Below are 16813 nucleotides of genomic sequence, written 5' to 3' on the forward strand. Positions count from 1 at the left end.
GGCGCGAGCTCCACTGATCGGCGGGTCGAAAGAAAAGTGACCGAATCCCCCTGCCGAATTTCGGTCCCAAGTTCGCTTCGGTCGCCTCAATGCGTCAGTCTACCGATAAAATCATTTCATTGCCCCAGTTTACATGAAATCCACTGATCTCAGCATAGTCAAAATTGACGAATAGTTTCGCGTCGTAGTGATTGGGGCTCCGAGTTGGAGAGCAGGAGTGGATCATGAGATGGATCTCCGCTACCGAGAAAAATATGTACTAGTATCATCATCAATCGATTGATTGAAACATGTGCCTTGAGCGACGTTGAATATACGTATAAATATCAGGATTCTCGAGTCGATTCAGCTGTTATTCAAGCACTCAAGTTGTTAAACACCAACATTGAACTGGGCAGTCCTGGTGATCGATTCCCATGGCAGATATTCTTTTCTAAAAGTACAAATTCTAGTATCTCAACTTGAAGCCAATTACCATGGCTGTTGATGCTGCCGTCGTCAAGAACGAAGACAAATATATCCCCACGATAGATCTGCGAGAATATTTCGATGTCAATTCGGAGGATCGGAGAAACAAGGTCATTGATCAAGTCCGTAAGGCATGTTTAGAGCACGGATTCTTCCAAGTTGAGGGCCATGGAGTGCCAGTAGAGAGTCAGCGGCGAATGTTCGAAGCATGCAAAGCGCTCTTCGCACTCCCGCGGGAGAAAAAGACGCAGATTTCCCTCTATAAATACTCATGGCGACGCGGTTACGAGGGGCCTGGTCAGCAGCAGGCAAATGATCCTCACCATGGAGACTTTCTACCAGACGCTAAGGAGGTAAGGCAAATTAAACTTGGCGAACCATTTATATGACTCCACTAATGACCAATAGGGGTTTTTCGTTGGAAAAGAGCTTCCGCTGGATCAAGTCGATTTCTTGAAGGGGCCTAACGTGTGGCCACCCGAGCTCGCAGAAAATGACTTTCACCGACCTGTTATGGACTATTATCATCATGCTCATAAAGTTGGATACAAAGTAATGGAGATTCTTGCTGTCAGTCTTGGGCATTCTCCGTCAATATTGAGGGACTTTACCTCGGATGCTGCTATGTAAGAGGATACATATCATTCTTTAAGCTATTATCTCATTGTTTCATAGGTTTCTGAAGCTGCTGCGTTACCCAGCGCACACCTGGACCGACGAACGCAAGTTTGGCTCTGGTCAGCACACAGACTATGGCGGCATTACTATTCTCCTTCAAGACCCAGGCAAGGATGGGCTAGAAGTGTGGCACGAAGCTACCCACCAGTGGATAGAGCTTCCCGCGTTAGAAGACAAATTTGTCATTAACCTGGGTGACATGGTTCAAAGATGAACTGGAGGGAAATACAAGAGTACATTGCATAGAGTCATCAATAAGACAGGTGGTGAGCGGTACGCCGTGCCAGCATTCTGGCATGGTGACTTGGATGCAAAGAACCCACTGGACCCGAGCGATACAAGCGAGGAGACTGTTTTGGAATTCATTAAGAAGAAGTTCTATAAGGGATATGGGTTGACAGATGAGAAGCCATCATAGTGGTGACAATATGAATTGGATATATACTACTACTACCTAGTAGCTAGTTCAGATATTGTTAAAGGTCAACCATACTACTAGTACTAGTATGCAATGAAGGACTTCTAAGGTTGTACTTGTTTATGGGAATGTGTTAGATTTAGGTTAGGGTGTCTGTGCTGTATTCAGCACTTGAGTGGAAACATTGAGATCTCACTCTTATCATCTCTGGAATTAAGCGAAAACAAACTTTATCATTCAGTCCAAGCCCGCAAGGGTCAGAGCTCGTTGAATCAGTACTGAAGCGTACAGTTTAACGTGAAACCATTATTTCATTTATGTCCCTCATCCCACGTAGGTAAAGAACGCTTGGCAGTGAGAACCGTATTATAACGGTGAAATGGTTGCCCGGATCTATCTTGATGCGTGTATTGAAGCCTCCTGTGTGATGAAAATGAGATTGAAGACATCAAGGTCACGAAATGCCTCAGAAATAATGACTCGAAGGTTGTCCTTGATTTGGTCAGTCTTGCCAAATCAGGAATATTTCCCAAGCATGGTCATCATGGGACCTATCCGCGTCTCTGTTTTGCCACAATGTAAATAGGAGTTGGCAATCATGTAGAGAAGCTAGGTAGCACACTTGAGCATCCACGTGGGATAAGACTAATTAACCGGGTCACGCCTCACCCCGTCCCACTATCAATGAAGTTAGATATCCAATCAAGACTTTTCCTTAGTTTTAATAATTTCTTTGGTGTTCCTGCTAATTTCAGAGATGTACCTTTTTCTGCTGTTCATGAACCCTGCCCTTATTAACAGGAGTACCCGTTAGTTCGATTGGGTCGGAAGAAACCAAGCGATTTGCACAAAGCAGAACTATAAAACCCTTGAATTGAACCATTGCATTTTGGGTAGAATAGATCGACAGCTACGATATAGCTACCTTACTACTAAGATTAGTCGCATATTACAGCTTGATGAACGACGTGAGGCATTCAAACAGCACTAAGAAAAAGCAACCAACTCATTTTCAATAATTTTGAGCGCTCTTTAAGGAGCATTATGAAGTTGCTTTTCGCCCTTACCACACACTTTGCTGCATCGGCTGCTGCGAAATGCACCCCTGGTCAAGACTGCCGCACCAACAAAGGATGTGATGATAGTTGTCTTGGAGGCAAATGGAGCGTCGTGGTCGGGCGATGCTAGGATGGTTTGCGATCCTAGCACTCTTGATTCGACTCGTCATGCATATGGCTACTGTAGCGGTTTTGAACTACAAGAACCGCAATTGAAAAAGAGAAAGATTGCTTGCGATAAAATGAAAGGAAAGACTTGTGATGGTAATTGTTTTATGACAACTATCTCGTCAAAGGAGGGGGATTTCACCGCCCGCTACCAGGAGATATGTGCTGAACAGTTAGACTCAAAAGGGTCGCCATACGATGCGTTTGTATTCATATATCCTACCAAGAAACAGAAACAGGCCTTGGACACCGGCTCCAAGCACAAATGTGATGCCTCGGTCTTCTCCTAGCAGTCGACACAGGGCTCAAGGCAGCTTTAAAACAACTGCCCTGCTTCTACCAATAAGCAAAGATCAGCAATGTGTTAGCTTCTTTGTATATATGGATTACTTTTCGGTTTCTTTTCTATATCTGAATGTTGTTGTAAACAGAAAGTCTGTATAGCAAGGGAAATACCATAGATTTAACCAGCCCATTAGAGCAGCGGAATCAAAAGGGATAATGTATTCATGTGATCATGAGAGTGTGGATTCTTGATTTTAACCTTATGAGCATCCAGGCCCATGGTAGAGCGGGAGCGAGCATCCTTAAGAATAAGTATTCCGACAGGTCCGTTTGTAGGCCCTCAAGGTGCACTTACTCCTTCACGAAATCCTGTGCGCTGGTTTTTAATGTCTCGGCCATTGCTTCAAAAGACGCGATTTTATAATCTTAGTAGTATTGCCAGGGATACCTTGAGTATCGCTAGGTGTCTCTTATCCTCGTCTAGAGTGTATTCGCGAGCTTGTGGATTATGCGAGTATTTGTAACGAACCGATTTCGATAACGAACCGATATCGAGTCGATTGAGCGAGGTTGCGGGGTTATGTAACGGGGTCACAATATCCATAACCCGTTCGTTCTCCTATATGATAATGTGTAGGAGCCTTCCTCCCTTCTTTCCCTTTTCCTCGGCATTTTGATCCACTGTTTGGCTGGGTCCAATGACCCGGCCTATAGTTAGTACGGTTTCATTGGCCATGGGCCGAGTATTTCATGTCACTGGCCTTCAGTACTTTGTTCCTTGTGCTATTATCCCATGAACTATTCCAAACCATTCATCATGGCCCGTACTAGTGTTGTAATCGCCTTTCAGTATCTCAAAATCTCTTCTTTTTCAAAGAGACAGTCTCATCAGGCAAGGTCGTGTGAATAAAAGTATGCTGATCAGTCGAGCAGAAGAAGGTCTAGGCTTCTTTATGTGGCCCCCACTGAGGAAACAACAGATCCGTTAAAAGCTGCGGTAAGGCCAGTGGTCAATTGTTACCACCTCGCATCTGGCCTTTTCAAGAAAAGGGTACCACGTCGAGGTTTAATGGATTATTCACTTTCCTCTATGTCTCAACATTCGCTCAACCGACCGCCCATACAGTACAGCAATTGGCCCAGTGTCCAGAGGTGGGAATAGATTTATTGTATTTTTCATCAGCCCCTCCCTTTCTGCTATTCATGACTGTAGTTTGGATCTAAATTTCTACCGTGCTGCAGAAAAAGATGCGTTGAGCTTCATGGTATCACCCTCACTTCCTATTGAACCAGGAAACCCCTCTCGCTCCTCCTTTTGCGTCCCAAATCCTGAAACATCCAGTGTCGCAATGTAGGCCTCGAGCACCTAGTTTTACCCTATCGAGGGCCTCATTGGCTTCTCTGTGTTTACACTAAAAGTTATATCCTAATGTTATGATCAAGAGGCATTCAGTTATGGACAGGTTTGTTCCCTGCTCCGCCACCCGTTTACAACCTCATAGGGAATACGAGGAGCATCAATCGAGCTTTGTTTAGTTCAGCACAGCCACAGCCTCAAAGCTGTCCAAGCGCGGGGCTAATATCATATCCACGTTAATATTATAACGAAGACATAACTCAAGGAAACAGTGCGTCATAGAAGGGAAGGAGAAACATGGACCCTCTATCAATAACTACTGCTTGTATAGCACATACTCAAAAATTGGGGACCACAGCACTACGTGTCAACAAGTTCATGCGCGAATGCCGAGACGCGCGGGCAGATCTCACTGAAGTTACCTGTGAGATCTCCGAACTGCAGAGGGTGCTGCAGCTATTCAAGGACATCGTTTCAGTCAGCGACGAATCTACAATTCCTGAGTCGCTTCAACCGTGGATACCCTCGATCCTTAAGAATTGAGACCGTGTCGTATTAAAAATCTATGCGGCGCTCGAAAGGCTGCCGCTGCGAAATGGGTGGCGATTAAGAAGAGCGAAGTCACGGAGCTCCGCATCTCGTTAGGAGCGCATCGTACAGCGTTGGACCTGGCGACTACAGTTGGTTTCGATATCTTTGGCAATAGACGACCAAAGACGATACGACCGCGATCAGGATGGATGTCATGGCGATTAAGAAAGAACTGGCTCAGATGAAAGCACGAGTGGCTAATGGTGAAACTCGGCTTGCGACTGCTGGCCAGAGTTATGTTGTTCAGCGATATCTGGATGGGCTGACCAGCTATGCGGAAACCATTTCTAATGATATCGTTTGGTCCGACTCGGATAATGATCTGCCGGTGCTGTCGGATAGGGCGAGTCTAGCGTCCCGGCGATTGAATGAAGGTGACATTAATGCCAAAAAAGAGGCCCCTATCAACGCATCGGGCGCAGAGCGCATCCCCGATGGAACCTTCTTGCGCGTCGAAGAGCCCGGTCTTCGTAAAAAAAAAAGCCCGCTACAGCCGCCAACAGAGAATGTGACACAACGCCAGGAACGATGGGCCCAGAAGAAAGTGACCGAGGGAAGAAATGATTGGAAACATGAAGGAGCGTTGGAGAGTGAAAGCGGTGAAATGGCTGAAGTATCGACACCGTTCAACGTCAGAAGCCAAGGAGATGAATCTCAACCTCCAATGAACGGGAAGGCTGGTCAGAACCACTCCAAAGCAGGTTGTTGACTCTCCAACGGTCCTCGAGAATTATGTGCTGGGAACTAGGGTTGATGGCATATCGGTTGAGCTTGAATTGCGGGATACCGCGGGCATGAATAATTACGATTACTTACGAGCGCTAGCCTACCCTGATTGTTATGTCATTCTAATCTGCTTTAGCATTGATCGCTCCTGAGTTGCCATGGATAATGTTGAAACAAAGCTCTGTAGCAGGAATGCCCCAGTCTCAATACTACTCAAACTTATGCGGTCGATAAGAGGATTTCTGAGGCTCTTCGTTTTTCTATGGGATCTCCCATCATTCTTGTAGGCCTGAAAAAGGATCTCCGTTGACCTTTTTGCCATAGAATTATAGTTGTTCAATTCAAGTTCGTAAGAGTATAGCCATATTACAATATTCCCAGGGATTGCCCCAGTGTCTTTCCTCCAATAAATGGGCCTTTACGAGTCATTGAAGTAACTATTGAGATTGTATTCAACATTCCAATCTCTATTTATGGTAATACCTTCCTCGTCGTTTGTACTTTGCTTCTTCAGGGTTGATAATGGAATCGCAACGGTTGTTTCAGTACGCGGTTCTTCAAATTTAGAGTAATGATGTGGCCTTTCTCCAGCTTGGCTACTCGCAGCAGATAAAGGCCGCGTGTCTTCGGTATCGTCGGAGTTTGATTTGAGTATCCTTGTGGCCCATGATGGGGCCTGAGTACGTGTCGAAAGTGTAGCCCAAGAAGGTGAATCAGTCGATGTGTTAGATAGTTGGAAGCCCTTTAGTTTCCGTCGAATCGTGACCCACACAGGTCGCAAAGTTGGGAGGCAAGCTTTTATGAAATCAAAATCAGGATAAAAATTCAACGTACTCAGCAAGAAGGTAGCTCGTACCTGAGACAATTGCTAAATCTGCTTCAACGGTAGCCCAAATGGCCTGATTGACCCAGTTCCAGCTGACGTCCGCATTAGTACCTTGAGTCACTACTGAGATGAGTCGCATTATCGACGCGATACAAACGCTGTTTGGTTAGTCTGCTATAACCAATAAATAGAATTGAAAGCCTACTTACAAACTGCCTAGAAGAAATATTGAGATAATTGCGAGTTTGCGGCTGCTCGAAATTTTGAGTTTCATGATATAAGGCGCAGGAAGTATAAGAAGAGTAACGTCAATTAGGATATTTGGGATTGAGATTGCAAACAGGAACTTTTGACTGTCCACATTGCAAGATGCATCAACAGAATGATCCCATAATCCTCGCGTCGGTATACATTGTAGCAATGTGAGCAAAAGCTGGGACTGTCAGAGATGATCTTCTACTTGAAGGCAGAGAAATCACACTTACTACAGCGATACCCCACATGCAGACTGCTGTGGCAAGAATGCTAATAGGGATTTTTATAGTTGTTTTGCTAAATATGCGCCAGTACAAGGCCATAATAGAGAACTTGACAAGGACAATGACACCAGTGTAAGTCAGTTCACAAGAGAATAGGCCGATATATGCATCTTCTGTAGCATTGGGTCCAAAGGTCTGGATATGCCGTCCTAGAGCGCGAGGTATCCCTATGTTTGTCAATATTATTTAATATTTGTGATACCAATTGGATTTCGTCTTACACCATAGTTGTGCAGCTGATAGGCCAATAGCACAAGCCTTATCGACAATATTAGAACCTCCTAGTCGGTAACAAACGCTACAGTACATACCAAAGAGGCTATAATGAGCCAGTCATCAAGCCATAAGCCTGCTGTATTTTTCCATCGGGACCAGAATCGAAGACCAACACAGATAAATGCAATGGAGAAAGGTACTGTTATGGAAGCATATAAACTAGGTTGACGAGTTTGGGAAAGGTCCACAGAGGTCGTAGAATGAGACATAATAGTTCAAGTTCCAAAGTCCCAGGAAGTTCTGAATTTGTGATGAGCAAGTAATGTTTATTTGGAAAGTGAAGTCCTTCCTATGGAGGCAAAAGTATAGAGTGTGGTCAAAGTAAATGATCCATGTATAATAGAAGAACTGAGGGGTTAGCCAATATTGATTTTCCGCTTCCGCCCCCTCTGTTTTATCACTAAAAGTAGGACCGAAGGACTGAAATGGATCTGGGCAAGATCGATGACCACTTAATGTACAGTGATGTATGTGGGCCTCATTTTGCCCCTCATCCCGCGAATCTGCAGTGCTAATTATACACCTGCAGCATTGGTGGCCTTATTAAAAACATTACTTCACACATGCAGGATGGTGCATTTGAGCGATGCCAAAAAGGTTGGTATTCCTATACATTTGCGACCCGCATCAAGGGGGGCGAAGATCACCCGGCCTATCGAAAGGCACAATAGAATGTTGACTGGTCCGCAATTTTTTTCAGCCCTAAATGAACAGATATTGGCTTTGGATTCTTTCAGGTCTGTCTTTTGATCAATACTATATTCTTTCCAAGGCTGACTTAAGCTTGGTCTATTCCAAAAAAATATATATATATATATATATATATAAAAATACAAACGTCTGAACCTCTATCCTTTTACCCGTTCGATCGAATGACCACCTGCAATCTGCAGCCTGAGTCACTTGGCCCCCACGCGCCCCACATAGGTGCGTTCTGGTATGCAAACCGTGATAGAGTGGGTGTAACATTCCAAGAACTGAAGCCTTATTTACTCAATACTGGTATGTAACAGACGTGGGGAATAAGGTGACGGTCTGTCCAATTATGTATGGCTGATGCAACAACTATGAGCCCCCACGTACAGGTGCATGTTTTCAAGCAGAACACGGGTTCTGGTATCCGAAAACTACTTGCATGCACTAGGCTAGTTACCACTTCCATTTGATGAAGATGGTATTTTAGGCCCACTTGCGGGTATTTATTGCAATCTCAGGCTGATATGCAGCTGATTGTAATCGCGTAACAGGTGTATTAATGTATTTGTATCTACAGCCCCTGTGAAGTTGGAGTGGAACATTGAAAATGCCGAGATTGGTCGATTAAGCCATGACAAATAAATACCCACCATCAACCTTGGAACTTTGGGAACCCTTCAGTATGCCACTCCGAGTCCGCTTTTTCAATCTACAGATTTATGACATCACTGGTACGCCTATAGATATTGCATAGCAACCTGGGGTTCTCAGCTTCTTTCTTCGCACTTCAACAACCTTGGTCAAATTCCACACAGGCGACAAATTTGGAACCTGATATAATACATCAAGTCAAACCCAACCCCGCTACTATGTCTTCGGCGAATCCCCCGGTTATTCTTATCGTCCCAGGTGCCTTCGGGACACCTGAGGGCTTCGACAAATTGATACCGTATCTGACCAAAGCCGGACACGCAACACACCCAGGGCCGTATCCTAGTTGCAATCCTTCTGATCCGGCTCAAGAGTCCGCTTCTCAGGATATCGCTTCTGTACAAAGCATATTACTCTCTCTTTTGAACGAACATAATAAGGATGTTGTTATTATCGCACATTCATACGGAGGTGTTGTTGCAGGTGGTGCAGCAAAAGGACTTGCGAAAGAGACTAGAGAAGCTCTGGGTCAAAAGACTGGTGTGCTTGGCCTTATTTACGTAGTGGGCAATATTACACTTGACGGAGAGTCTCTTTTCCAAGCTGGAGGGGGCTCTTATCCTCCTTTTATCAAAGAAAACAAAGTAAGTATATACCTAGACACAGCCTGCCTAAGATAACTTGAACTGCAAATATAATTTATTATTATATATGAAACTTGGAGTTATTAATGATTTTTTTAGCCATCTCAGGGACTTGCTATGATTGAACCGGCGATGGACATTCTATACAATGACTGCGACCGTGCTCTCGAACCGGAATTTAATAAGCTAATGCTGCCGCATGCACTCCGGGCTTTTGAGACCCCCGCTACTGCTCCTGCTTGGGCCGAGCAAGCGTTTGATGGCAGGAGAGCATATGTGCGTACACTGGATGACTGTTGTAACCCTTCATCGTTGCAGGATCTGTGGTTGGAGAAGACCAAGGTCGAATGGGAAGTTGTGGACTTCAAGACCGGACATATGCCATTTGTGAGCCAGCCCGAGGCCTTGGCAGCGCAGATCGAAAAATTCATTGATGGCTTTGTTGCAAAGTAAATAGTTTGGTGCAGAACGCACCTTATCTTAGTAAACTAAGAAAGACAATTATTTGGTTTTAAACTGATAGATGGCGAATTTTTTAAAAAAGAATGAATGATCTTTCAATATTTATTACTCCAAGAAAAAATTAACAAAATCTCTACAAGCCATTCAACTTCAATTGTAGGCTGAATGTAATATCTTCAGCATAAAAGAACTTTGAACTTGAAGAGGTAAGACCGAACATGTCTAAGTATTTCCAATGCAGCTGCCTGAGGGATATTCAAAAAGAACTTTGCATGCCTTCTATTCTCAAAACCTAGCTTTCGCGAACTTCTCAGATAGATAAATTCCCCGCTTCTATACCACAGACAGGCTTCCAGTATCAATCAATCTTCTTAGTCACCCATACCAATTTCGGGACCATGATCGAAGCACCATTTAAAGTCTCCAACATCGCATTGTGCTCCAACCTCCTGGATTCTTCCGGGGTTCTCAGTGCGTTGCCTGCAAACTCTTTCCATGTACTCATATATCTAAATGCGAGTTAGGTCTCCCATAGCTAGCCACGATTAGTCTCTGTCATAACTCACAAATCACTCCAGAATCTGGCTATTCCGAGTCCGTACTCGAAGGTATAAAGCCTCGAGTCAATATATCCGTTCTCGTCCATTACTCGCGTGAGCTTGTATTTCCACCTGTGAAAGAGATTAGCTTGCAGAAAGTCATTTGTCATCCTTTCAACACTAGGCTTACGTGTCATGACCTCTGAGCTGGGAATGTAGTGCATCGAGGTTACACGCCGAATTTCCAGGCACAGTCTTGGTTGAACATCCAATGGTATCAACCTCATCCCACTGAAGGTATCCACCGGGTTCTTAACGGAATAGATTGTCAGCCTAGCTATATGTGTAATCATAATAGATACATACTCAATAGCTTTTTCAGGTTTGCTAAAATCGGCCTCGGGTCGTTATTCTTAACAACAACTGTGATCAAACGGACGTGCACAATGTCAAAATAGCCCACGAACTCCTCCGGCACATGTTCAAACAGATTCCAGACATGCATCTGTATATTGGCTGGTAGCCATGGCTTAGGGCCAACTTGATCCAGGCTGATATCGAAGCCGTGAAGCTCCGTGGACGTTGGTTTTCCACGAGCAAAATCGTGAAGCCAAATACTAAACCAGTCAGATGGGTTTTCTCAGGTTATGTATATTACTTTACCCATTGCCAGTAGCAACATCAGCGACTTTCAAGTCAACAGCCCGAGTATCAATAGTAGGGTGAATCAGGAATCCGAGCAGGTCTTTCCAGAGATAATGTTGCGCTGTAAGTCTAATCTTGATATGAGTGAGACATTCATCAGCACCTTATTGCTAGCTTAACTAACCGAGTATTTGCATTGCAATCGCGCATTAGTGCATAAGGATCCTTGGCTTCTATCGATGTCCCATTCCAGCCGTTCGCTGTGGATAGCTGTGGTACACGGTCATTTTTGGAAACAGTCTCATGATTCACTGGGTGTCCATCTGCGCGGGTTGAAGTGACGCTACTGATAACCTCAATTTGACTCATTGTACCGGTATTAAACGCGTATAAAGCTGAATGTATAATTGGAATGTTAGCTCATGAGGAATAGTTGGTTCGGCAGTACGTTTTTATAGGAAAAATTGGATATCCGGGAGCCTCAAACGTCATCTACATGGTGATTGTACCAAATAATGTGCATTGTCTATTTCAGCTGTATTACGTTTACATACTTGATGCGACCACTTGTAGAATTTGTTCATCAGTAAGGAGGGCACTTTTACCCTTCTTAGCTAAGTAGCATCGAGGACTTGAATAATCTCGCCAAGAAAGTGTGGACCAGTTGCGTTCGCTCATCTGGGGCTCTTGACTGATTTGCATGTAATGACGAAGTCACGTCTTCATTATCTTCTGTAACTTTGGGAAGCAAATAGCAGCCACCAACCGATCAATAACCCGGTCATATTCTTCAAAAGTACGACAACTCGGGGGTGGTTTTTCAAATGTTTGTGCCAGATTCGATTTTTGACGTTCGCCCTCCCCAGTTCTCCTTTCTTTTCTTTTGATGGATCTCAGTGTATACCAGAGCCTTAAATCCTAGGAATGGACTATTGCAGGGTGGGATGACACTTGCTTGCATCTTCTCAGTACCAAACATGATCTCCGGAATGCTACCATGGGGGCCAAGGACCTAGTGGGGGCTCCTACCGCGAAAATGAGCAATTAATCTCTGCAAGTGAAAACCACTATTAGAAGCGTCCCTTGATTTGAGATAAGTGGCGCATTTTGGACGGCCTTGCAGAAGGCCGCCCGTGGGCCCTGGCTTGTCTTAAAATGGCAAAATGGCCGAGAAGTACGCGTTTTACATAGATGCGACAAGGATAGAAACATGATTGCAAGAGGGATCTTTGAGCCCGAATCCGCCTGATATGCATGGCCTGCCTGCACGGAGTACATGCGGGGCTCCAACACTTCACCCTGTTGGTAGTGACCATTTCGCCCCCATCATCGCATCGGGTTCCCCTTCGTTGCAGTACGAGGTACAAAAATGGAATGATAAAAAGTAGAGAAGCAAAATATTTGTAAGACCTAAATGATTCAGAGCTGTGAAGTTCTCTCAGGGATGAGAATGTTTTAATTAAACCCATCAAAAAGTGATCATGCATCTTCCGTGCAAAGTATTGGGTTCGACTCGTGCCGTGCTCGCATGGTCAATATTGAAACATTGCACAGCAGTAGGCAGCTAATAATGCGTTCGCCAGATAGACCAAAGATCGGCTGTGCGTGCGTCGCCCTCGGCACCGGGTGCATGTCTGGCCATGCTGGTGATAAGTCCAACCGTGCGGGAGGGAACCGCCTGCGCATGCGGGAGGAACGTATGCGGCCGAGAGTTTGTTATTACGGTTTTCTTTCTGAAAAGTTACACTCGAGAGGATATTTTTGTGTGGTGATTTTGCTATAGCCCCATTCTAGCGGCATATAATCTACTTCAATGCCTGGGCTAATACATACGACCACAGGGTGTGGAGATGAGGGCTTCCCGTCCGCTCAGCCGTACTGAGGCCACACGCCGGTCAGTTAGTAGTATGGTGGGTGACCACATGCGCATCCTGGCTGTTGTATGTTTGTGCTCACCCGTTTTTTTTATTCGTTGGGAAATCCCCTCTTGCCGCCCTACTCTTCAGCCCGTTCAGTTTCCTTCACCGGAATGCCCTGAAGCCCAATGTTTTGCACCTGAACATCCTGCACGTGCCTGAACAGCTGACATGGCCTTCCTCCTCATGCTGATATCTACTGTTTATCTGTGTTGCTGTGATCACTACGACGATGGGGAAGGTGTTTTTCCTCAGGCGCATTCTATAATGGTTTTCGCTCTATACTTATTACGTGTTAAATTACTTTTGCTTCATTATGCCCTATTAATCGAAAATTGGCGACTCGGTCTTATCACTACCCTTAATAAGTCCGCAGGCAGCATTTCGAGTGTGCAGTTATAAGAAAAGCAGGGAATTATAATTCTCTTGCGCGTTCAAGGGTCGACGGTGCTTAATAACCTAGTTTTGTAGTCCAAAGCGGTAGCAGGAAGGGCAACCAGCTCGCTTGACCCCATGCATTCTTGGCTGAAAGGCTGAAAAGCCCGCTTTCTATTTCGCCGTCTCTTCGGGCGACCCCAGTAGTTGACTTAATTTAATCTGTCAGTATATAAAATTGCAATGAACTTAAAGATATGCTAGTTCACTTGGGTTTAAATTGCTCCACATATACATTGGTCTATAAGCCAAAGTAATGCACCGAAATACCAACTGCTACGAACCTGAAGTCGTGCTATATAAAGCGTGATCGAGGCATGGGTATAGCCTATCTAATCCTAGCACCAGCATGGCCTTCCGGCATGCAGCAATATATATATTTCCTTTGTGTAAGGAATAATACTACCTGAAGAATTCAGATATTATGGTGAACTACTTACTATTCACAGCCCCCGTGGCGTAATGGTTAAAGCATCTGACTTCTAATCGGAACTTGAAGATCGCAAGTGACCCTTGCCGGGGGCCACTTCAAAAACTCTTTTCTTTTCTTTTCTTTTCTTTTTCTTTTGGTTAAGTGGTAGTAGTAGTGTGTAGCCTTACTGCCCGGCTCTCGGGTTCTCTTGTAACAGTATTATATATAATAGCTAGAACGTGGCGAACGTTGATCCCGAGGTCGTCGATAGCGACACTATTACGGAGCGCTCAGTATAGGTATCCTTGACGGCGGAGAAGTTATAACAGCACATTAGAGACACACAGGCTGATACTTGGCGCTGAGATGGTTTCAAGTTGGGATGACCACAGACAATTGGAACCGGTTTCCCACTCCACATGTGACAGGATTCCGACGGACGATGATATAGTATTATTAACATTGCCAACTACAGAGTACAGAGAATATATTGATTTTATTTTGTAACATTAAACAACGTAGAGACCTATTTCCTTCAAGTTATGTTATAATGATATCTTGATCTATAATGATGGTGGTATACTGCCAGTGTCACACCTCAAATATAAGGCATCAACTTCGCCGGAAGAAGACTAGTCTCCGCGATTTGACCAACGATAAAAAAATACTTCGACCACAATCGAGCTCCACTGTCTTTGCATTCTGACAGCTTAAAGTTCATGCGGCCCTTTACACGCTCGCAGTTCATATTGACTGGACTTGTTCCTTTCCTCCAATTGCCTAAGCGATCCTTGTCACGAACATTCTGGACCAAAAAACAACGCCCCACACCAACTGAAATCTTCACGCGCACACCATGGCCGACAACCAAACAGGAGGAGAGGGAGCTGGTAAACGCCGTAAGAACCGCGATATGGGACGAAATGAGTGGAGGTACTTGAAAAAATAATTCCAAACTTTAAGGTTGACTACAGCTAACTAAGCCAGTCGCCAATCCATAGATAAAAGAGAGCGCCTGGAGCGACAGGCAGAGGCAAAGCGACGCAAGATTGAGAATGGCGAAGCACCAGAGGCTCCGATTTATGCCACTCAATTTTCCAAAGAAGAAATCGCCAACGAGGAACGTCGTCCCAAAAAGAAGGTCGCGCTGATGCTGGGATATTCGGGAACTGGCTACTATGGAATGCAGCTCAATGAGAACCAAAAGACAATTGAGGGAGACCTATTTTCGGCACTGGTTGCATCAGGAGCCGTATCCAAGGCAAATGCCTCCGATCCCAAGAAGTCCTCTTTTGTGCGCTGTGCGCGTACAGACAAGGGTGTTCACGCTGCGGGAAATGTGGTGTCACTGAAGATGATTGTGGAGGATCCCGATATTGTTAAGAAAATCAACGACAATCTTAGTCCTCAGATTCGTCTATGGGGCTATGAGACTACGACTGGAGGCTTCAGCTGTTATCAACTATGCGATTCGCGGGTTTACGAGTACTTGCTCCCGAGTCATGCTCTCCTCCCCCCGCACTATAGCACCTGGCTAGGCAAAAAGATCGTTGAGTTGGCGGACAAAGCGGGTGACCTGGATGATGTGAAGGCTAGGCAAGAGGAAGTGGCAGGCTATTGGGAAAAGGTTGATGAAGAACAGATCCGGCCCATCCTGGCGAAGGTACCAGAGGACGTGCGCAATATTGTCCAAAAGGCTATCTTTACAAATGACGAACAAGATTCTTCGGCAGCTCCAGATGAAGTCTCATCTGGTATGGATGTTCAGGCCAAGCCCGATGAGTCGTCTACCCAACCACCTGCTAACCTGGAGAGCAGTGCAGAGCCATCTGCGGAAACAGGCGAAGCTAAGCCCTTCGTCATGGACCCTCGCCAGCAAATGATTCACGATACCATCAAATCTGTTAAAGCCGCCTACCTTGCAGCTAAGCGAGCTTATCGTGTCTCCCCAGCTCGTGTGGCTCGTCTACAAGAAGCCTTGAACCAATACCAGGGCACCAAGCGATTCCACAATTACACCATCCAAAAGAGTTACAAGGATCAGTCTGCCCAACGTATCATCAAATCCTTCAAGGTTAACCCAGAACCGATCCTCATCAATGGCACTGAGTGGCTTAGCTTGAAAGTTCATGGCCAGAGCTTCATGATGCATCAAATTCGCAAAATGGTTGCCATGGCTGCTCTCATCGTCCGTTCCGGGTGCATACCCAGCCGGATTTCTGAAACATACGGTCCTGAGCGGATTGCCATCCCCAAAGCCCCGGGTCTAGGACTGTTACTGGAACGTCCTATCTTCGATAGCTATAACACCAAGGCCACTTCCCTTGGTCGTGAACCGGTTGGCTTCACAAAGTTCACCACTGAAATGGAAGAATTTAAGCAGCGAGAGATCTATGACCGGATCTTCCGTGAAGAACAACAAAGCTCTGCGTATGATCTTCCTCTCATTTTTCCCGATATTATTCTCTCTTACTGACTCGCGTCCTTCTCGACTACAGATTCAACATTTTCTTCAATCACATCGATCATTACCCCGCCGATTATTATCTCTACGTCACATCAGGCGGCATTGAGGCTTCTAAACTGGTCCCTGCCCCTCAATCGACACAAGGCGCTTCCAGGTCGTCCGTTAAAAAACAAGTTGACAAGTCTGAGCATGATATTCTTGCCGCTGTCGAGTCAGAATCAGAAGACGAAAGCAATCTGGCAGAGGACCGTTAATGGTTTGAATCTGTGGCAGAACGACTTTTTTTTTACCTGAAATATCCCTATATTGAATTCTATGTGATACATTCCGAGGACGAAGCAAGCCTCCACCCTTCCCTACGTGCGGAAGAAAAATGCCATTAAGAAGAATAATCGGTTCATGGTATAAAATTCATTAGATCATGATCCACTTGATCCACTTGATCTGTAGCTCTGGAGGAATACCCCCTGACAATAGCTACCTACGGAAGGCTAACAGCCTGCGTGGCAGGCCCTGGCTGCGTAGTATGCATGGTTCATGCTTTTCCGTGTCCAGA

At 45.2% G+C, this 16813-nt stretch overlaps 6 protein-coding genes across 6 annotated transcripts; 4 read left to right on the top strand and 2 right to left on the bottom strand.

Moving 5' to 3' along the window:
• Positions 1-476: 476 nt before the first annotated feature.
• Positions 477-1564, top strand: N7478_011590 (uncharacterized protein; the record flags this gene model as incomplete). The annotated part of the gene is made up of 4 exons (XM_056927804.1): positions 477-821; positions 877-1094; positions 1144-1340; positions 1410-1564. The coding sequence occupies 4 exons, from the start codon at positions 477-479 to the stop codon at positions 1562-1564; spliced, it is 915 nt and encodes a 304-aa protein (XP_056773531.1).
• Positions 1565-5168: 3604 nt separating this feature from the next.
• On the top strand, positions 5169-5732 carry N7478_011591 (uncharacterized protein; the record flags this gene model as incomplete). Its single annotated transcript, XM_056927805.1, has 1 exon — positions 5169-5732. The coding sequence occupies one exon, from the start codon at positions 5169-5171 to the stop codon at positions 5730-5732; it is 564 nt and encodes a 187-aa protein (XP_056773532.1).
• A 435-nt stretch (positions 5733-6167) lies between these two features.
• Positions 6168-6849, bottom strand: N7478_011592 (uncharacterized protein; the record flags this gene model as incomplete). The annotated part of the gene is made up of 3 exons (XM_056927806.1): positions 6168-6544; positions 6606-6733; positions 6785-6849. 3 exons carry the CDS (start codon positions 6847-6849, stop codon positions 6168-6170), a joined length of 570 nt encoding a protein of 189 aa, XP_056773533.1.
• A 2106-nt stretch (positions 6850-8955) lies between these two features.
• On the top strand, positions 8956-9834 carry N7478_011593 (alpha/beta hydrolase; the record flags this gene model as incomplete). Its single annotated transcript, XM_056927807.1, has 2 exons — positions 8956-9381; positions 9481-9834. 2 exons carry the CDS (start codon positions 8956-8958, stop codon positions 9832-9834), a joined length of 780 nt encoding a protein of 259 aa, XP_056773534.1.
• Positions 9835-10201: 367 nt separating this feature from the next.
• N7478_011594 (class I SAM-dependent methyltransferase) lies at positions 10202-11396 on the bottom strand (the record flags this gene model as incomplete). The annotated part of the gene is made up of 6 exons (XM_056927808.1): positions 10202-10352; positions 10410-10514; positions 10573-10693; positions 10749-10999; positions 11046-11156; positions 11212-11396. 6 exons carry the CDS (start codon positions 11394-11396, stop codon positions 10202-10204), a joined length of 924 nt encoding a protein of 307 aa, XP_056773535.1.
• A 3250-nt stretch (positions 11397-14646) lies between these two features.
• N7478_011595 (pseudouridine synthase PUS2) lies at positions 14647-16511 on the top strand (the record flags this gene model as incomplete). The annotated part of the gene is made up of 3 exons (XM_056927809.1): positions 14647-14723; positions 14778-16220; positions 16289-16511. The coding sequence occupies 3 exons, from the start codon at positions 14647-14649 to the stop codon at positions 16509-16511; spliced, it is 1743 nt and encodes a 580-aa protein (XP_056773536.1).
• Positions 16512-16813: the final 302 nt, after the last annotated feature.

This window comes from Penicillium angulare (assembly GCF_028827245.1).
Source record: "Penicillium angulare strain IBT 27051 chromosome Unknown utg000009l_segment0_segment0, whole genome shotgun sequence".
Classification (NCBI taxonomy): Eukaryota; Fungi; Ascomycota; class Eurotiomycetes; order Eurotiales; family Aspergillaceae; genus Penicillium; species Penicillium angulare.